General features: G+C 36.6%; 1 protein-coding gene across 3 annotated transcripts in view; it reads right to left on the reverse strand.

Moving 5' to 3' along the window:
- Positions 1–602: 602 nt before the first annotated feature.
- The window catches only part of CNST (consortin, connexin sorting protein), a 133,711-nt gene continuing 111,620 nt past the window's right edge, over positions 603–22,693 (reverse strand). Inside the window, exons 9-10 of one of the 3 annotated variants that reach the window (XM_082340445.1) lie at positions 12,230–12,365; positions 603–9,295 (exon numbers count right to left, since the gene is read on the reverse strand). In XM_082340445.1, the coding sequence (XP_082196571.1) occupies positions 9,090–9,295; positions 12,230–12,365 (342 nt within the window). In that variant the 3' untranslated portion in view covers positions 603–9,089. The remainder of the gene's footprint in view (positions 9,296–12,229; positions 12,366–22,693) is intronic. The other 2 variants (XM_082340444.1, XM_082340443.1) reach the window with 2 other exon arrangements.

Consider the following 22,693-nt stretch of genomic DNA (forward strand, 5'->3'; position numbering starts at 1 on the left):
CTATTTACTGAAACTCCCAATTCTATGTTGTTTTGGAGACTAGAAATTTGTCCAGATCACTATCCTTCCTCATGTTCAGGCTTCAAGAAATGCATCAGTCTAGGGCACCAAGCCCCAGATCTAAACAACTGTGGCCAGAGTTTCAGGATGATGTAACACATAGCTTAGCACCTTGTTGAGAAGGAACCACCTGGCCCAGTCTCTTCCTCCGAAGGGGCTTTGGGCACAGTGGGTACTTCAAAGTCTATGAATCGATTAGTATACTCCACGTCTTCCTCCCATGCACAGCTTCAAAGGACTCCTATCCACCCTAATGCAACTATTGCAGTTATCCACCAAATACAGACATCCAAGTTGTCCTTTCTCAGTGACGGAAAGTGGAAAGCTTTTGTTTATTCAAAGAATCAGAGGATTTTAAAGTTTGAAGTTACATTAAAAATATATAGAAGAGGGGACTTCCCTGGCGGTGCAGTGGTAAAGAATCCGCCTGCCAGTGCAGGGGACACGGGTTCGAGCCCTGGTCTGCGAAGATCCTACATGCCGCGGAGCAACTAAGCCCGTGCGCCACAATGCAGTCATATCTGTGTGTGTGTGTGTGTGTGTGTGTGTGTGTGTTTGTGTGTGTGTGTGTGTGTGTGTGTAGAAGGGGAAACTGAAGTACAGAAAGGAGGCTAAACAGCTAGTTGATGTGATCTCATTCATCATCCAGATTCCAACTCTGGGGACTGCCTCCCTTCTTTGCCTTTTATTTACCACCAAACTATCCTATATCCTAGTCTCCCCTCCAGCAATGGCCAAACTACTACTGTTCCTATCTTAATAATTTAGTTTTTCCAATCAAGAAAAAATGCAATGAAAAAAAAAAGACTGCCTATATTTACAGTCACTTTTGGACCAAGTTCCTGTCCAGACCAGAATCTTAGGCAAGGATTATTTTCTTCTTTGTTTGTTTCGTTTGTCAACCCCCAATCTTGTACTTAGAAAATAAGAACCAGCCATTTATGGGCTGTCGTCATTCTGATGAACGATGTGAACCTTCTCTGCTCCCTAAGTGCATGTCTCCTACCTGACCCTTGATCCAAGGCAATTAAGAAAAGCAATAAAACCACAAAACCTCACTTCTGATCACTGCATTCCGGCCAGAGGAGATCAGGTTGTCCTTACAGAATATCTATAATTAGATTGGGTTTGAAATTTGAACTGCTGCATCAAGTAGAAAAAGAGCATAGATTTAAATCACCTTCTCAACATTTCTGAAGGAACTAGGGAGATCCAAGAGCTGTGAACAGAATTAGGACTGAAATCAAGGCATTTTGAACTAGTGACCTCATTGCGACACTTTATAAGGTGACACTTTATAAGGAGCTGGTTGAGTAGTTAGGTCTTGTACAAATGAGGGGTAGTACTTGGACGTCACCAAACATTTTTGTTTAGCCCAATTAAGCAACAACAGTGAAAGGGAATAAAGTATTCTTGCCCCTCATGATACCTTGAGATGCCATGTAGCTACAAACTGAACTTTTTTTTAAAAATTATTTTTATTTTTATTTTCTTATTTATTTTTGGCTGTGTTGGGTCTTTGTTTCTGCGTGCAGGCTCTCTCTAGTTGTGGCCAGCGGGGGCTACTCTTCGTTGTAGCGCGCAGGCTTCTTGTCACGGTAGCTTTGCTGTGGAGCACAGGCTCTAGGCGCACAGGCTTCAGTAGTTGTGGCATGTGGGCTCTAGAGCGCAGGCTCAGTAGTTGTGGCGCACGGGCTTTGTTGCTCCACGGCATGTGGGATCTTCCTGGACCAGGGCTCAAACCCGTGTGCCCCGCATCAGCAGGCGGATTCTTAACCACTGCGCCACCAGGGAAGCCCTGAACTTCTTTTTTAATAACAATTTTATTGAGGTAGAATTTATGTACATAACTGCATCTATGTAAAGTGTACAATGCATTTTGAAAGATGTATAAACCCATGAAATTATGACCACAATCAAGATACATAACATTTCTATCAATTTCAGAAGTTGCCCTGTGACCTTTACAATCCATCCTCCCACCATCCTTTGCCCCTCAAGGAAACACTGATCTATTTCTGTCACTATGGATTAGTTTGTATTTTCTAAAATTCTATATAAATGGAAACATACAATATGTACTCTTTTGTTCCTGGCTTCTTTTCACTCAGTTATTTTGAGATTCATCCATGTTTGTTTGTGTATCCATAGTTTGTTCGTTTTTATTGCTGAATAGTATTCTATTATATTAGTGATGAACCTTGGGGTGTTTCCATTTTTCGGCTATTATGGATAGAGCTGCTATGAACATTTGTGTAAAGTTTTTGTGTGGACACATTTTTATCTCTCTTAGGTAAGAACCTAGGTGTGGAATTGCTGGGTCATGCAGAGATGTGTACTTAACTTTATAAGAAACTGCCAAACTGTTTTCTAAAGCAGTTGGTACCATTTCATATTCCCACTAGTTGTGTATGAGAATTTGGTTGGTCCACATCCTCACCAACAAAGGCACTTGGTAGTGTCTTTTTGTGTGTGTGCACATGCATGTGTGGTAAAATGTTTAACATAAAATTTGCCATTTTAACTATTTTTAAGTGTACAATTCAGTGGCATTAAGTACATTTACAATGTTGTGCAACCATTGCCACCACTATCTATTTACAAAATTTTTTCATCCCCCAAACAGAAACAGTAACAGTTGAGCTATAACTTCCCTTTCCCCCTTCCCTCAGCCCCTGGTAACCATTGTTCTATTTCCTGTCTCTTTGAATTTGCTAATTATAGATATTTCATTCAAATCAAATCATACTATTTGTTCTTTTGTGCCTGGCTATTTCACACAGCATGTTTTCAAGGTTCACCCATGTTGTAGTATGTATCATTTCATTCATCTTATTGTGGTTTTGATTTTCATTTCCCTGATGATCAGAGATGTTGAGCATTTTTTCATGTATTTATTGGTCATTTGTGTATCTTCTTTGGAGAAATGTGTATTCAAGTCTCTTGCCCATTTTAAAACTGGGTTGTCTTTTTGTTGAATTGTAGGTCATCTTTACATATTCTGGATATTAAACCCTTACCAGATATCTGACTTGCAAAAATGTTCTCCCTTTCTGTGGGTTGTCTTTTCATTCTCTTGATAATTTCCTTTGATGCACAAATTAAAAAAAATTTTTTTAGGAAGTCCTAAAAACAATGTTTAGTCCTATGTTTTTTCTTTTGTTGTGTGCCTTTGTTGTCATATCTAAGAATCCATTGCTAAATCCATAGTCATGAAGATGTACCTGAATGTTGTATGTACCCCTTATAAGAGTTTTGTGGATTTAGCTCATATTTAGATCATCAATCCATTTTGCATTAATCTTTGTATATGGTGTGAGGCAGGGGTCCAAATTCATTCTTTTGCCTGTGGAAATCCAGTTGTCCCGGAACTATTTGTTGAACAGAGAATTCTTCCTCATTGAATGGACCTGACACCCTCATTGAAAATAAACTGGCCAAAGAGGTGTGGGTTTATTTCTGGATTCTCATTTCTATTCCATTGGTCTATAGGTCTATCCTTATACCAGCATCACACTGCTTTGATTACTGAAGTTTTGTAGTAAGTTTTGAAATTGGGAAATGTGAGTCCTCCAATTTTGTCTTTTTCATGACTTGTTTGGCTACTTGGGTCCCGCTGCAATGCCATATAAATTTGATAATTGGCTTTTCCATTTTTACCAAAAAGGCTCTTAGAATTTTCATAGGGATTGCATTAAATCTGTAGATCACTTTAGGTATTATTGACATCTTAACAATATTGTCTCCCCATCCATAAACACAAGATACCTTTCCATTTATTTAGATATTCTTTAATTTTTTAATCAATGATTTGTAGTTTTCAGTGTACAAGTCTTCTCCTTGGTTAAATTTATTCCTAGGTATTTTATTCTTTCCAATTCTGTTGCAAATGAAATTGCTGTCTTAATTTCCTTTCTGTAATGTTAATTGCTGGTATAGAGAAACACAACTGATTTTCGTGGGTTGATCTTGTAATGCTGCAACTTTGCTGATTTATTAGCTCTGGCATCTTTCTTGTGGATTCTTTGGGAGAGATATATTATTAGCTGTGGGTTTTTCACCAATGCCCTTTATCGTGTTGAGGAAGTTCCCCTCTATTCCTAGTTTATTGAGTTTTTTTTATCATTAAAGAATGTTGGATTTTGTCAATTTTTTTCTGCATCAGTTGGGATAATCATACAGTTTTCCCCCCTTATTCTATTAATGTGAGGTATTACATTGACTTTTGTAGGCTGAACCACCCTTTCATTCCTGGGGTTGTGTCAGTCTTTTAAACTTTATTCTACCAGGTGTGTGGTGGTATCTCAGTTCTAATTTGCATCTTGATGACTAATGATATTCAGCATCTTTTCATGTGCTCATTAGCCATTTGTATATATATATATTTTTTTTTATTTGAAAGGGGTGTTCAAAGTTTTTAAATGGGTTGTCATAATACTGAGTTGCATGAGATCTTTACATATTTTGAATACAAGGCCTTTACTAGATAAACGTATTGTGAATTTTCCCCCAATCTTCAGCTAGCTTTTTCATTTTCCTAACCATGTTCAAAGAGCATGTGCTTTAAAAGTCCAGCTAATCCTTTTTTTTTTTATGGTTTGTGTATTTTGAGTTCTAAGAAATCTTTGCTTACTCAAAGGTTGCAAGGATTTTCTCCTGTTTTGTTTTAGAAGTTTTATAGCTTCTACACTTAGATCCATTTATTTCAAGTTAAGTTTTGTGTTGTGTGAGGCAAAAGTCTAAGTTAATTATATTCCCCAGTGGGATATAGAGTTGTTCCATCAATTATTTGTTGAAGACTTCCTTTCCCCCTTTGAATTGCCTTGGCACCTTTCTGATCATTTGAACACATACACGTGGATTTCCTTTTGCCATAACATGGTTTGATTATTGCAGCATTTGGTTTTGAAATCAGGAAGTACAAGTCCTCCAGTTTTGTTCTAACAAGTTCACTGACTGTCTTCTAGGGCACATGCATCTCCAAACATTTTAAAATCAGCCTCTCAACTTGTAAAAATTGCTGCAATTCTGATAGGGATTGTGTCAGGTCTGTGGATCAATATTGTTTTCATAAAATGAATTAGCAAGTATTTTCTCCTCTTTAAAGAGTGTTTTGTTGGATGGGTATTATTTCTTACTGAAATGATTGCTAGAATTTACTGGAGAAGCATCTGGACCTGGAGTTCTGTGAGAAAGTTTTCATTTGTGCTATTTAGTGCTATTCAGACTTTCAATTTTGAAGAAGGCTCTAGCCAAGCAGTTTTCTACTCCTGTAAAGCCCACCCATTATTAATGCCACAAATGCTAACTAGAAGCAAAAAGTAATACTCACTAGAATTTTGGCTGGGAGAAAAGATTCCTGTCTATCAAGTTGCTATGCAGGTGGCCTAGAGAGAATTTTACTTTTCCTCCTAGTAAAGCATGACACATGGTAGGGAGGAATGAGCTCAAGTTTCTATCCCCATGAGTAGTAGTATCCTACATTTCTTCATTTTTTTTTTCCCCTTTCACAAATATATTTAACTTACCAGACACTAACTTCTTTAAGCTGGTACCATTTCTTGTTTCGAGAGCCCCAGCACCCAGCTCAGTGGTTGGCACACTGCAGACATTCCAATGTTTGTCAAGGTACAGAGAGTAATAAACACTGTTGCTCATGGTTCTGCACTGTTCTCGGGGCAATAGACGAGAGGTTGATTTTAGGACTTATTCTTCTCAGGACCAGGAAGAAGAGATGCCCAGTAGCCTACACCAAGAGAGATTTAAAAGCTACTAGAGTTCCTTAAAGAAAATTCCTTAGTACATGAGGCTCACCAAATATTTATCTTTGAGGTTATTAAAATAGCAGATGGCACTAGAACTTGTGCCATAAACCCTAGATCACTCTTATTCTTTTTGAGGATGGAGGCAACATGATAGAAGAGAAAGTATAATGGCTTCGGGAGTCACAAGATCTGATTTAAGGGATGTGTGTTTACTGATCGAAGCATCAAATGAATAAACGTGAAAACACTATATACACTTCATAATTAAGTATACAAGGGTGAGTTAATATTAACTGAGCCCATAGAAATGAATAGAGTTATACAGGTCACGTCAGTGGGAACACAAATATTCAGTCTCTCTCTGGATTGGGATTAAATGTCACAAAGTCAGCTTCAGCAAAACAGGTAATAGGTAAAAGATTTCTTTGTTCTTTTCCCACCTTTCCTCTTTTATTTCTCAATTCCTACCCTTTTCTCCACCCTGCCATTCCAGCAAGATCCAATTCACATCTGTCCTTTCAAAATAAGGCCTACCTTCAAATTTTAAATCCTCTTAGCATAATACACAAATTCACAGCTCAATATAGTAAACCTCCCAGAGGGATTTGATTTTTAAATCTAAAGGAATGAATTTTTAGAGTGAATTTCGGTTGCTGTTTCAGGCAGATGGGGAGGTGTTTTAGAAGCACAGGAGTGTTTACGTAGGGACCTATTAGACTACCCAAAGTAATCTACTCGTGGCATCAGACCAACTTCTGAAATTATTTTACTTTCACTTTAAAGCGGTTTTTCTCAGTACCCAAGGGGTTCAAATAAACTCTCTGAGACATTTTTTTGGTATAGATTTTAAATTACAAGCTTGATCTGTTACCCTCAAATACAGTTCTTAAGGAAGATTAGTTACAAATAGTTGTCAGTGCTTTCAAATGACAGAAAAAATTACATTATAGTAAAACTGGATGATTTTTTTATGCAAGAGATAACAATTTCTCTCATCACCAGATAGAATTACTCCAATTCATGCAATAAATGACAATTACATTTTTAAAAGTTGCCCTAATTTTTCTAGTTGAGATTTCATGCTTATTTTAAATCAAGACATCAATATGCTCCTGAGCTCACCTCACCCTCCCTGGGAAGTAGTGAGGACCCACGTGGTTTTTCTGAGACTCAGCTGGACTCCACAGAGTACCAAAGTATTATCTCAGTTCTCTCACCTCAGTGTGAAGGTTCCCAGGAAATCTTCAGTTTCAGAAGTAATGGCCCTGGTGGCCAATAGGAAAATATGACATATAGATTTTTTAGGACTTCAATAGTGACCTAAAAAGGTGAACAGGAGGGAAACTTTGACTTATCTTGACATAAAACCGGCAGAAATCAGCATCACCAAATTTCTGTAACTAGAAATCATGAGGGTAAAACAGAAGAGGTTTGTCTCTGATGGGGATGCCCCTCACAATAGACTTTGTGAATGTCTTTTACAGAACCACATAATATAGTACCATCAACATTTTACATATTTACATACAATTTGAATACAAATTCTTAAAATTTATAATAGAACATTAAAATAATCTTCTAATAAAATCAGCCTTAAGTATAAGGAATCTAGATTTCAGTATCTTGTACACTTCTAAATAAATATCTTTGATCTATAATCCTTGAAAATATTATAGTTTATGCTGACATGATACAGACAAGTCAAACAGTACTATAAGTAAAAATAAAACATCAATTTAAAAATAAACAAGCCTCAAACCACATTGAGCTGGAATTATAGAAAATCAAAACACTAAGTATACAGTAATTAAATATCTAGCATTGGGATAACCAGATGCATGCTAAATGACACAATTTCAACTCTATAAAAAGCCCTTTAAAAATCATAAGTCTCAATAAATAAGCAGAAACACGAAGGGAGGTACTGTACCAGCCAGTAACAACTAGAAAGGAAACTCTCTCTTTTTCTTTCAAATGATCCTAACAGAAAAACATGAAATAATAATCATTGCCAAAAAACTATAGTTCATGTGTTTTGTTTCTTTTAGAATGCTGCCAATGATATAAAAAGCCAAAGCAAGGCTTCCTAATTGTTAGATCACTGTAACCTAGAAAAGGAAATTGACAGATTTAAATAAAAATCAGACATTTGCCTATTTAAGATATGATTGAATTTTCGCCTAATGACCTCACATTAGGTCGAAATCAAGCCCATGATATGAATGTACAGTCAAGCATCTGAATGTATGATCTGTTAATACTGAATTATATATGATGATTTAATTTCATTTGCCAAAGTATTAGTTTATTTTACATAAGGCCAGAATTAAAACATCTAGAGCAGGAACTAATACCTTATTTATCTTTATAGAAGGGTTCTTAGATTCTCAGAACATAATAGGTGCTCAATAAGTATTTACTGAATTGAGATGAATCCGGCATTTATTATATCAGGAAGCACTGAATCCACGATGAAACTGGATGCCTGACACTCAGAGGGAGCTCTTTAATTTTACCTCTAGGCCGGTGATTAATTTCTGGCTAGTTAATCAAGTTAACTGTCACAGATCTGTCACAGTTTCTTAATTCAGGGCCAAGATTTGTACAGTTCATTTGTTCCACAGTTAAGCCTTCTTGAAAGTTTTGTGGCTGCACATCTATAGTCACGTTGAAAGAATAATCTTTGTTATTCTACGTTGGGTTTTTGCTTATGATAACTGTCTGAAATACACATACACACACACACAAACATAATCATTTCACAAATGGAAATCTGGAGAGTGCACAAAGCCTAAATTACATAGCTTCCAAGGTGAACTAAAAAAAGACATTGAAACTGTAAGGTTACTCTTTTTCATTACACACAAACTTATTGCATGATGGCTGGAAGCAATGTCTTTGGACAAATGGTTATAAACCACAAGTGTCCTTAGCCATTAGCCTGACAAGGTAGCCCAAAATGGTTTGGCTCCAACACTGCCCTGTTTAATTCTGTAGCTCATTAGACTAGGAAGCAGCGAGGAGAAGGTGGACATGCTCTCCAAAGACTATTCCTTCCATCCACAGTGCTCAGATCAATATCTGTATCATTATGTGGATTATTCTGAGTTCCTCTGTATTGCCAGTTAAAGTTGCTGTTTCTGATGTTTGTGGTTCCTCACTGGGGAAGGGAGGCGCATGTTACAGAACTCTTGAAATAAAAGCTATTTAAAAATTTCATTCTTTGATTCTCACGGCCAGCATGCCTGTCCCTCTTGAATGCTGCTAGGAGAGGTAGATCCAGTGTTTAAGTCCTGCCATTCCCTGCAGTAACTTAGTGTAATAGAAGTCCACGTTGTCTGCAAAGTCTGTACAAACAGGTGACTCCGTGTCACCAAAAGTGCAGTATAATGCAGTTCCTCCCACACTGAGGAAAACCGTTGCTATGCACAGCAAGACCAGTAAAATACAGGAACCACCTCCAACTTCATCTGCAAACAGGAAAACAGAGTAAGGTTAAACTGACACAAAATTAATGCCTAGTATCTGCTGTCTGCTCACTGATTAAGATAACTAGATGTTTCTCATATTAGCCCTCTATGGATAGTCACTGACAGGAAGCTAGGACACCAATGACTATACAAGGACCAATCAGTTACCATAAAGATATACACTTGTGGAGCTTGTGAATGCTACAACTAAAACTAGCTCACTTATACAATGAATATAACCATTTCCATAAAAAAAGAAGAAAAAAATGGCAATACTTCTCTGATGTGCTCATAGCATTATTTTAGAGTACAAATTATATATAACCTCACTATTATGGTATCTTTGGAGTTCACATCATGGGACCACCTTAAAGCAAAGTCAATTTGATATTAAACAAACAAACAAAAATGTCTGAGTGGGATCTTGCATCTTAGTAATACTCAATTTTATCTTTCAGTGGAATAATGAAGTTCTAGCTAGTACAGTAATTTCATTTCTTAAACAACTTTGGCAGGCTTGTTTTTAATAAAAATGTCCACATAAGTCTTTCTATATTGAAGAAAATAACTATTCTCTGGTTGAAAGTCTTAATGATCACTCATAATTAAAGAAAAATAAAAAATATTTGGAAAAGACTAAGACTTTTATGATCAGCATGAGGAGGGTGTACCGAAACCTTCTTGGAAGGTCATCTGGCAGTATCTATTAACATTTTAAATTAATTTATCATCCTGCCTGGGGCACTTTTGAGAGTGAAAGCGTGTTAAGTGAATGCAGTGCTGGGACAACAGGTATAAACAAGGAAGGGCTGCCTGAGGCCAACTGGTCCATAGGGTCCTGATCACCTAGCCTAGCAAATCCACTTTCAGGAATTAAGCCTACAGATCTGCACAAAACACAGTATCATATTTACAAGCATGTTCACTGCAGCAAAGTTTGTTATAACATAAAGTTGAGAATAACTTAGTTATTCTAGTTACAATGGAAGAGTTAAATAATTATGGGAGATTCATATCATGGAATACTATGCAACTGTTTAACAGAATGAAGTAAATTTAATATGTTGTTCAAAGAAAGATGTCCAAGATTGATGGTTAAATTAAAAAGACGTGACATAACGGTATATAATGAACCATTCATGTTAAAAAAAAAAAAGGGCACATGTGTATGTACACACATATACATGCATATATACAGAATGCATTTTGAAAGGATGGTAAGAACTTCAATCAATACCTGGGGGAAACCCCCAAGGGAGGGAGGGTTGAGAGCCTTAAACTTTTTACTTCATTACTGTCTAAGTTTTTTCATGATTAGTGTATATTACTTTTATGATTAAAAAAACAAATTTTACAGAACCCAATATAAACCAAATAGAATTTATTTGGAAGATTTTACAGTAATATGTGAATATATTCTCCCCATAAAAATTTAAACATGAAAGTATCTAAGAGTCTAAGGGACTCTCCCTGTTACTCCTACCCAATCATATTCCCCTCTCAACCAAGAGGCAAACACTGTTAAATATGGTGTGTATCCTTCCAGATCAAACACATGTGGTTTCAGGATTTTTATAGAAACAGGATTATGTAATTGTATTGTCCTGTGATTTACACATTTACAGTTTAATAGATTTTAATAGTTAATAGACATTAATAGATTTAATAATTTATACTTAGTATAATTTTTATACACACAAATAAAAAGGATCATATCATTCATGTTGTGTTTCTTGGGGTTTTTTTGGTTTTTGGTCAGTTCAGTAGTTTTACCATCTTCTCTCTTTTTGGCATGATTCCCATCCACCTTCTTATCTTTGTTAACAATCTAGTTTATGTATTTTTCTGGGTATTTCTTCATTCTCATATATTTATATACAAACATTTAGATACAATTTATTTTAAAACATCTATTTCGTTTTATCTACATGCATTGATAGTATTTAGAGCTGTGCTGTCCAACATGGAAGCCAAGAGGCACAGGCGGCTACTGAGCACAAGTTACATAACTTAGTGTAAGACGAGATGGCTACTAAGGGAAGTGGGGACTGTCAGTTCTAAATCCTGGGTTCCCCCTACTATGTATGCAATGATTCAATACCAATTGGTACAAACAAAGAATTGAGCACTTGATCTGCAGAGGACTGTGACAGCTACAAGCAAGGTGCACAGGTAAAATGAGGGGTGGGACAGATTATTTCCAAGGTTCCTACCAGCTTTACAATTGTAAAAATTTAGAAACCTCTACTGCTATCACTTTATGCCATATTTAGAAAGCGTATCTACACGTTGACACTGTTATTTTAACAATGCAGTTGTTTTATAAACATGAAAAGCATACTGACAGGTTCTTGGCTATATTTCTACTCACTCTGATTTACCTAGGCCTTAGATAAATTTAACCACCACCTTAAATATAAGCCCAGGAGGAAAAAAAAAAAAATCAAACAATAGCAACAGTGTTAAACTGTACTCTTGAGAGACACCTCTTTCTATAGAGTCAAGAAGAAATCAGCGAAGAGAAAATATTTGTAATCCATAAATATTTTCCACATCAGTCAAGAAGGAGTATGAACTGCCACTGAAAAGAAGACAAAAATAGCAGGCTCACTAAAAAACAAAAAACAAAAACCAGAAAACAAAACACGAAACAAAGAAACTGAAATAAGCTCTGAAAATTGAGGACTATCTGTGGGACAGGAAGGCAATGAGATGAATTTTGCAACTTGCTCACTTATTTGAGCAAAACAAATTGCTTAGGAATTATTTAAGAACTGATGATAGTTTGATCCTCCGTGTTTCTTTATGGAAGATAAAGCAACTAAGTCCACATATTCTTTACAAATCCTGTTACCAAACACCTTATTGTACATTAATTCATTCTTTCAGCAAACACTGATCAAATCTGTGCTAGACATAGTCCGAGCACTTTACCTTGATCTAAGCTGTCATCTATTTCTTGGAATCTCACTCTTCGCTTAGATGGTTTCTGTTGCATCTGGGCAGGATGATCTCCTACAGTATTATTCCTCTTCTTTAATATAGAGACCAATCCTTCAGCATGAACAACCTGTCAGAGATTATAAGCACTGTTTGTTATATTATGGTGGGACATATCAGTGATGTTTTACATGTAATGGTAAGAAGGCTAATTCAGTTCAAGGGGTATCTGAAGTCCTATTAGAGGTTTAACCAATTCTGATAGAAAAAAATCACAGTCATCAAAATCTAACAGAATAATACTTTCTCTTGTCTTCAGATATTGCCAAATACACATATCTAAAACTCTGATTGCTCTTCTAAAGCTCTGAACTGATTCCAGGGCCAGGCAGTGTGACACAGCATGAACTGGACATCAGGCCTACTTTATCCTCATTTATAGCTCCGCTTCCCTGTTAAGTCATCTATAAAATGATTCCTTATGGCCTCTCTTTGCTTAATCATTAGTCCTGGGTTTTGCTTTATAACAGAGGCTGCTTTTTTCATTCATCAGCAATTTTTAAGAAATGAACATGTGAGACTTAAAATATATTCGATACCAACTTTTAACATCAAAATGAGTGTTGTCCCCAGTTCCTCTGAGAAACTACACATTTACTGAATAATGTTCTAGTGCTCTAAATATCTTAAGGACTTCTCTTCTAGACTATCTCTCAGACCCAGTTTACTAGGGACATATTACCCTGTAGTATGCAGAGGGTGGCAAACTATGGCCACTAGGCCAAAGGCCTGCTGCCTAGTTTTGCAAATAGAATTTAATTGGAGCACAGCCAAGGTTACTCATCCACATATTGTGTATGGCTGCTACAACGGCAGAATTGAGTACAGACCATAAAGTCTAAAATATTCAATATTTGGTCCTTAGAAAAAGAAAAGAAATAGAAAAAGACTGCTGTCTATTATTTCTTTAGTCCCCCCTCTACCCCTTTCTATGCTGTCTTTCTGGTTTTCACTTGGGACACCTCTCTTCTGCCTCCACCCCACCCTTTATTTAGGAACAAAGACAAAACAGAAACCGTTGCCATTTAGGAGTTAAAAGACTCTGAGGCACAGGGAGAAAGAGAACAGAATCAGGTGGTAGAGCCAACTGGGAAGCTGGAGGCCTTACCATAGGCCCCCCTAGGCAGTAGGTTGATTCACAAAAGTTGACTTGTGAGTTGCCTGCTTGAACAAGCTGTAGGTGATGACATAGATGGGCATTGTGGCCCTAACACTGTTGATGTCAGTGGCTTGCTGGTATCCGATCACTGTAAGCTGAGGACTTCCTGTAATGTCATTTATCTGATCAATGGTATAAAATACTTATTATGACTTCTAGTTCCAGCCAGCCATCTCTGATAATAAGCTATACATAAACATTACAGATTCTATTAGTTCTTTTTATAACTCAATGCTTTTGGGGCCAAATAACTCAATATAGTCTTCTACTGGGCTTCCCTGAACATGGGTCTATAGAAACCATTATCTCAAAAAAAAAAATAAGTTAGCAATTTATTCTTTTTACAGAAAATATGTATTTCAGATGATGTATTTCTTCTGAGAAAGCTAAAATACTTTAGTGACATTAAAATAAGTACAAATTATGCAAAGGAATAGTTTTTCAAATCTTTCATCAGAAAGCAACAATATTAAAGACCATCTTCATACAACAAAGAAAAATGATTTTACAAGTACCTTGCTGAAACTGGGTACTTGAGGAAGGGAAAGAAATCCTAATAAGTTTCTAAAGAGCAAGACATGGAAAATGGAAATTAATTTTAATGAGTATATTACTATTAAAGATATATCATTGACTTTTTAAATTTTTAGTAAATGTAAAAAAAAAGGGAGTTTTCATAGATTCATTCACTATCTATTTCACTCCATAAAATAGTACATTTACCAAGAGTGAATTCACCCACCATAGGTGTTTTCAAGTTGCTTTAACTACTTAGAAAAAACAGTCCTATTAAGAATAGTTACAAAGACAAGCTCCAGAGTTGCATTACTGTTAACTGTATGTCTTTGTGATCTGAGTTTTGAATCTGTAAATTCAAGAGACAGACCCAATAATAAATCAAAAGACACTGCAAATATGAATAAATGGATGTTGAAAGACCAAGAGAAACTCTCAAAATCATCTGGAAAGACACAGAATGTGCTTCCAAGACCTAGAAGCTAGTCCTAGTGCAGCAGCTGTTAGGCCCCTACCTTAGCTCCTGCTTGCCTTAATACGGTGTGTTGGGCTCCAGAAGTCAAATAGTTAAGGGATACAAGACTTCCCAAGTGGCCCCATCTTATTTACTGTGGATGGCAATGAACTTTGGCAAATTTTTGAAAAAGGGAAGAAGTAAGAGTATGAGACATTAAAGTTGTGTGGGATGAGCCAACATTTTATCTTGACACCCTCCCCACTCAACCCTTAACTCCTGGCAAAAAATCTATCCACAGCCTTTACATGCTTTTCCTTTTTCTCTCCCACCAAGAATCTTTTGTTTCAGCAGGGCTGCTCCAGTGTCTGAAGTGAAGGAATGTGTTATTTTCCATTATTTCCTTTCAGTCTTATTCAGGGATCTTCTCCAGGGATCTTTCTTTTTTAACTGCTCTCTTTTCCTATAGTTTATAGGGATGGTGGGACCAAGTTTAGGCATAGGAGATGCAAGCCAAGGGGGAAACTCTTAGAAGACAGGTGGGTGTGGTCCTTTCTGTTCTGACAAGAGTTTTGGGCAAAGGTCTTAGAACCTACCCCTAGTACAGAAATTCCTACTTATCATACCAAGACAGTCAAACAAAAAGAAATGACTTTGGTAGAGTTTACCTTAATTTTATGGTAGAAGGGCAAGTAAGTTAAAACAAAGTCATGGTCTTAGTCTAGGGTCTCATTCAAAAGACTGCCAAGTGTTTCTAAGTAGGTTGGGAAGTTGAGTTAGGGCACATAGAAATGTGTCTTCTCCAAACTACTCTTAAAAAACATTTCTATGCCTTTTAATTTTTTAACATAATGTCAATATTAAAAGGTTAAGAAACTTTAAATCTCAAAAAATAAAGCTTTAAAAACTAAATTTAGGGAATTCCCTGGCAGCCTAGTGGTTAGGACTCCATGCTCTCATTGCTGAGGGCCTCGGTTCAATTCCTGTTCAGGGAACTAAGATCCCACAAGCCGCATGGTGCGGCCAAAAAAAAAAAAAAAAGTTAAAAAAAAAACAAAACTAAATTTAGGTTCCCACTTAAATTACCAAATTCCTTTCCTACCAAAACAAAGTATACCAAGCTTTACACTGAGAACAAAAAGAATGTCTAAGCTGTAATTAGTGTAATTGTTACTGGTGGTACTCTATGAATAAGTGCAGAATTAAAACAAATAATGAAACATCCATCCGACCTAGCCCTGTATATTTGTAAATAAATAGCTCTTCTGCACTTCCCCCTCAAATACCAATGATCATCTTAAATAGCACTTTAATAATGAACTATTTGTAAAAAACAAAATTATTCTGCAACTCTGCTGGCACAGAAAATCATAATATGACAAGGAAAACATTCAGAGAGGCCTTGCTGTTAGATCTGCCTCCTCAAATTAAAGGAGAAAATAGATACCAAATAATATTCTTTTACTGATCAAGGCTTTACTCAACCCAGAAACTCAAGGTTGGTAAATTTTGCTTGGTTTCCAGAAAACTTGAGAAATAACATTCATAAATCATATTAGTATATTATAAACAGCTTAAATGCCAGCAATTTCACTGTAGAGAATGAAATTCTGGTCATTCAATGTCAAATTTTCAGGTACTATTCTTCACTGAAGGAACAAGTCATGGTTCTCTGCCTGGTTCTTTAGATTTGGGTTCCATAATAAGAACTATGATTTAGTGAATCTGCACTTTATGTAAAGACATTTACATAATATTTCATACTTAATCTTTACAACTCTGTTATACAGGCATTACCAGTCCTATTTTACAGATGAAGAGGCCAAGCTGAGAGAGCTTAAATAACTTGCTTACATTTGTAGCACCAGTTACGGGCAGAGTTGAATACTAACTCAAGATTAAACCTCTTGCCATTTCCCTAATGTGAAAAGATCTTATTTTCTATGATTATTAAAATTTTGCTTAGTGTCATTTGCTATAATACATATTACAATTAAAATTAGATGAACAGAACTTTCAAATAAACCTAATAAGTTTCTTTTGTCTTTCCAAAACACTTTATAGCAACAAATCCTTATCATACACATCACCTGAATTAAGAGATACTTAAACTAATGGCTAAAACTGTCAGTCTAGAGACACTGGGGAGGAGAAGGTGAGATGAAAGATCCTTTGTGTCATTCAATAATCCGAAAGTAGATTAATGTCATGGCTACTACTACAGCAAATTAATATAACAAGTCACAGCAGGAGCAAGAGGAGGTGGCTAAATGGAGGAAAGCCATCTTCTGGAAATAACACGACGGTGATCTCTGACCCTACAATGCTTCATCTTTGAACACCACAATATAGAGAGTAAAAAACAAATGATGATGAAGTACATTGATATTGAATTTTTCAAAGATTAATTTAAAAAGGAAAAAAGGGCGCATGCGTGGTTCTACCACAATGTCGGCGCCTAGTCCATAGTGAGGGTGACAAGAAGTTAGTTTCCTTAGGACCAAGGAGGCAACCTCGCAACTGCAGGACGACTTGTTGCCCCATCCATAGGGAAGAATAAGCTTCCTGTTACCGCTGCAACTGCTAAGAAGCTGGCCTTGCTGCGGTTTCTCCCAGACGTTTTTTAGATACTGTGTGGCTGACAGGGTCTTGGTGCTACGGCCAGGTGTCAGGCCTGAGCCTCTGAGGTGGGAGAGCCGAGTTCACGATATTCGTCCACCAGAGACCTCCTGGCTCCCTGTAATATAAAACAGTGAAAGCTCTCCCAGAGATCTCCATCTCAACGCTAAGACCCAGATGCACTCAACGACAGCAAGCTACAGTGATGGACAGCCTATGCCAAACAACTAGCAAGACAGGAACACAACCCCACCCATTAGCAGAGAGGCTACCTAAAATCATAATAAGGTCACAGGCACCCCAAAACACACCACTGGATGCGGTCCTGCCCACCAGAAAGACAAGATTCAGCCTCATCCACCAGAACACAGGCACCAGTCCCCTCCACCAGGAAGCCTACACGACCCAATGAACCAACCTTAGCCACTGGGGCAGACACCAAAAGCAACGGGAACGACGAACCTGCAGCCTGTGAAAAGGAGACCCCAAACACAGTAAGTTAAGCAAAATGAGAAGACAGAGAAACACATAGCAGATAAAGAAGCAAGATAAAAACCCACCAGACCAAATAAATGAAGAGGAAATAGGCAGTCTACCTGAAAGAGAATTCAGAGTAATGATAGTAAAGATGATCCAAAATCTGGGCAATAGAATGGAGAAAATACAAGAAACGTTTAATAAGGACCTAAAAGAAGTAAAGAGCAAACAAACAATGATGAACAACACAATAACTAAAATTAAAAATTCTCTAGAAGGACTCAATATCAGAATAACTGAGGCAGAAGAACAGCTAAAGTGACATGGAAGATAAAACAGTGGAAAGAACTACCGCAGAGCAGAATAAAGAAAAAAGAATGAAAAGAACTGAGGACAGTCTTAGAGACCTCTGGGACAACATTAAACGCACCAACATTCGAATTATAGGGGTCCCAGAAGAAGAAGAGAGAAAGAAAGGGACTGAGAAAATATTTGAAGAGATTATAGTTGAAAACTTCCCTAATATGGGAAAGGAAATAGTTAGTCAAGTCCAGGAAGTGCAGAGAGTCCCATAAAGGATAAATCCAAGGAGAAACACGCCAAGACACATATTAATCAAACTATCAAAAAATAAATACAAAGAAAAAAATATTAAAAGAAGCAAGGGAAAGACAACAAATAACACACAAGGGAATCCCCATAAGGTTAACAGCTGATCTTTCAGCAGAAACTCTGCAAGCCAGAAGGGAGTGGCAGGACATATTTAAAGTGATGAAGGGGAAAAACCTACAACCAAGATTACTCTACCCAGCAAGGATCTCATTCAGATTTGATGGAGAAATTAAAACCTTTACAGACAAGCAAAAGCTAAGAGAATTCAGCACCACCAAACCAGCTTTACAACAAATGCTAAAGGAACTTCTCTAGGCAGGAAACACAAAAGAAGGAAAAGACCTACAATAACACACCCAAAATAAGAAAATGATAATAGGAACATACATATCGATAATTACCTTAAATGTAAATGGATTAAATGCTCCAACCAAAAGACATAGACTGGCTGAATGAATACAAAAACAAGACCCGTATATATGCTGTCTACAAGAGACCCACTTCAGACCTAGGGACACATACAGACTGAAAGTAAGGGGATGGAAAAAGATATTCCATGCAAACGGAAATCAAAACAAAGCTGGAGTAGCAATTCTCATATCAGGCAAAATAGACTTTAAAATAAAGACTATTACAAGAGACAAAAAAGGACACTACATATGATTAAGGGATCAATCCAAGAAGAAGATATAACAATTGTAAATATTTATGCACCCAACATAGGAGCAACTCAATACATAAGGCAAACACTAACAGCTATAAAAGGGTAAATCGACAGTAACACAATCACAGTAGGGAACTTTAACACCCCATTTTCACCAATGGACAGATCATTCAAAATGAAAATAAATAAGGAAACACAAGCTATGAATGATACATTAAACAAGATGGACTTAATTGATATGTATAGGATGTTCCATCCAAAAACAACAGAATACACTTTCTTCTCAAGCGCTCATGGAACATTCTTCAGGATAGATCATATCTTGGGTCACAAATCAAGCCTTGGCAAATTTAAGAAAATTGAAATCGTATCAAGTATCTTTTCCAACCACGACGCTATGAAACTAGATACCAATTACAGGAAAAAATCTGTAAAACATACAAACAAATGGAGGCTAAATAATACACTACTAAATAACCAAGAGATCACTGAAGAAATCAAAGAGAAAATCAAAAACTACCTAGAAACAAATGACAATGAAAACACGACGACCCATAACCTATGGCATGCAGCAAAAGCAGTTCTAAGAGGGAAGTTTACGGCAATACAATCCTACATCAAGAAACAAGAAACATCTCAAATAAACAAACTAACCTTACACCTAAAGCAATTAGAGAAAGAAGAACAAAAAAATCCCAAAGTTAGCAGAAGGAAAGAAATCATAAAGATCAGATCAGAAAAAAATGAAAAAGAAATGAAGGAAACAATAGCAAAGATCAATAAAACTAAACGCTGGTTCTTTGAGAAGATAAACAAAATTGATAAACCATTAGCCAGACTCAACAAGAAAAAAAGGGAGAAGACTCAAATCAATAGAATTAGAAATGAAAAAGGAAAGTAAAAACAGACACTGCAGAAATACAAAGGATCATGAGAGATTACTACAAGCAACTTTATGCCAATAAAATGGACAACCTGGAAGAAATGGACAAAATAAACAGAACAATCACAAGCACTGAAATTGAGACTGTGATTAAAAATCTTCCAACAAACAAAAGTCCAGGACCAGATGGCTTCTCCAGAGAATTCTATCAAACATTTAGAGAAGAGCGAACATCTATCCTTCTCAAAATCTTCCAAAATATAGCAGAGGGAGGAACACCCCGCAACTCATTCTATGAGGCCACCATCACCCTGATACCAAAACCAGACAAAGATGTCACAAAGAAAGAAAACTACAGGCCAATATCACTGATGAACATACATGCAAAAATCCTCAACAAAATACTAGCAAACAGAATCCAACAGCACCTTAAAAGTATCAGACATTCACAGAAAGATAGACAAAATGACAAGGCAGAGGGCTATGTAGCAAATGAAGGAACAAGATAAAACCCGAGAAAAACAACTAACTGAAGTGGAGATAGGCAAACTTCCAGAAAAAGAATTCAGAATAATGAGAGTGAAGATGATCCAGGACCTCGGAAAAAGAATGGAGGCAAAGATCGAGAAGATGCAAGAAATGTTTAACAAAGACCTAGAAGAATTAAAGAACAAACAAACAGAGATTAACAATACAATAACTGAAATGAAAACTACACTACAAGGAATCAAGAGCAGAATAACTGAGGCAGAAGAACGGATAAGTGACCTGGAAGACAGAATGGTGGAATTCACTACCACGGAACACAGTAAAGAAAAAAGAATGAAAAGAAATGAAGACAGCCTAAGGGACCTCTGAGACAACATGAAACGCAACAACATTCTCATTATAGGGGTCCCAGAAAGAGAAGAGAGAGAGAAAGGAACCAAGAAAATACTTGAAGAGATTAAGAGGAAAACTTCCCTAACGTGGAAAAGGAAATAGCTACCCAAATCCAGGAAGTGCAGAGAGTCCCAGGCAGGATAAACCCAAGCAGAAACACGCCGAGACAAATAGTAATCAAACTGACAAAAATTAAAGGCAAAGAAAAATTTGAAAACAACAAGGGAAAAATGACAAATAACATACAAGGGAACTCCCGTAAGGTTAACAGCTGATTTCTCAGCAGAAACTCTACAAGCCAGAAGACAGTGGCATGCCATATTTAAAGTGATGAAAGGGAAGAACCTACAACCAATATTACTCTACCTGGCAAGGATCTCATTCAGATTCAACGGAGAAATCAAAAGCTTTACAGACAAGCAAAAGCTAAGAGAATTCAGCACCACCAAACCAGCTCTACAACAAATGCTAAAGGAACTTTTCTAACTGGGAAACACAAGAGAAGAAAAGGACCTACAAAAACAAACCCAAAACAATTAAGAAAATGGTAATAGGAACATTAAACGTGAATGGATTAAATGCTCCAACCAAAAGACACAGGCTTCATGAATGGATAAAAAAACAAGACCCATATATATGCTGTCTACAAGAGACCCACTTCAGACCTAGGGACACATACAGACTGAAAGTGAGGGGATGGAAAAAGATATTCCATGCAAATTGAAATCAAAAGAAAGCTGGAGCAGCAATATTCATATCAGATAAAATAGACTTTAAAATAAAGAATGTTACAAGAGACAAGGAAGGATACTACATAATGATCAAGGGATCAATCCAAGAAGAAGATATAACAATTATAAATATATATGCACCCAAAATAGGAGCACCTCAATACATAAGGCAACTGCTAACAGCTATAAAAGAGGAAATCAACAGTAACAGAATAATAGTGGGGGATTTTGACACCTCACTTACACCAATGGACAGATCATCCAAACAGAAAATTAACAAGGAAACACAAGCTTTAAATGACACAATAGACCAGAGAGATTTAATTGATATTTATAGGACATTCCATCAAAAAACAGCAGATTACACTTTCTTCTCAAGAAATCATATCAAGCATATTTTCTGACCACAACGCTATGAGATTAGAAACCAATTACAGGGAAAAAAATGTATAAAACAGAAACACATGGAGGCTAAACAATACGTTACTAAATAAGCAAGAGATCACTGAAGAAATAAAAAAATACCTAGAGACATAGGACAATGAAAAACAACAATCCAAAACCTATGGGATGCAGCAAAAGCAGTTGTAAGAGGGAAGTTTATAGCTACACAAGCCTACCTCAAGAAACAAGAAACATCTCAAATAAACAATCTAACCTTACACCTAAAGGAACTAGAGAAAGAAGAAGAAACAAAACCCAAAGTCAGCAGAAGGAAAGAAATCATAAAGATCAGAGTAGAAATAAATAAAATAGAAACAAAGAAAACAATAGCAGAGATCAATAAAACTAAAAGCTGGTTCTTTGAGAAGATAAACAAAATTGATAACCCATTAGCCAGACTCATCAAGAAAAACGGGGAGAGGACTCAAATCAATAAAATTAGAAATGAAAAAGAAGTTACAACAGACACCGCAGAAATACAAAGCATCCTAAGAGAGCACTACAAGCAACTCTATGCCAATAAAATGGACAACCTGGAAGAAATGAACAAATTCTTAGAGAGGTATAACCTTCCAAGACTGAACCAGGAGGAAATAGAAAATATGAACAGACCAATCACAAGTAATGAAATTAAAACTGTGATTAAAAATCTGCCAACAAACAAAAGTCCAGGACCAGATGGCTTCACAGGTGAATTCTATCAAACATTTAGAGAAGAGCTAACACCCATCCTTCTCAAACTCTTCCAAAAAATTGCAGAGGAAGGAACACTCCCAAACTCATTCTATGAGGCCACCATCACCCCGATAGCAAAACCAGACAAAGATAATAACAGAAAAAGAAAATTATAGACCAATATCACTGATGAATATAGATGCAAAAATCCTCAACCAAATACTAGCAAACAGAATTCAACAACACATTAAAAGGATCATACACCATGATCAAGTGGGATTT

The sequence above is a fragment of the Balaenoptera borealis genome, assembly GCF_965194805.1.
Source record: "Balaenoptera borealis genome assembly, chromosome: 1".
Lineage (NCBI taxonomy): Eukaryota > Metazoa > Chordata > Mammalia > Artiodactyla > Balaenopteridae > Balaenoptera > Balaenoptera borealis.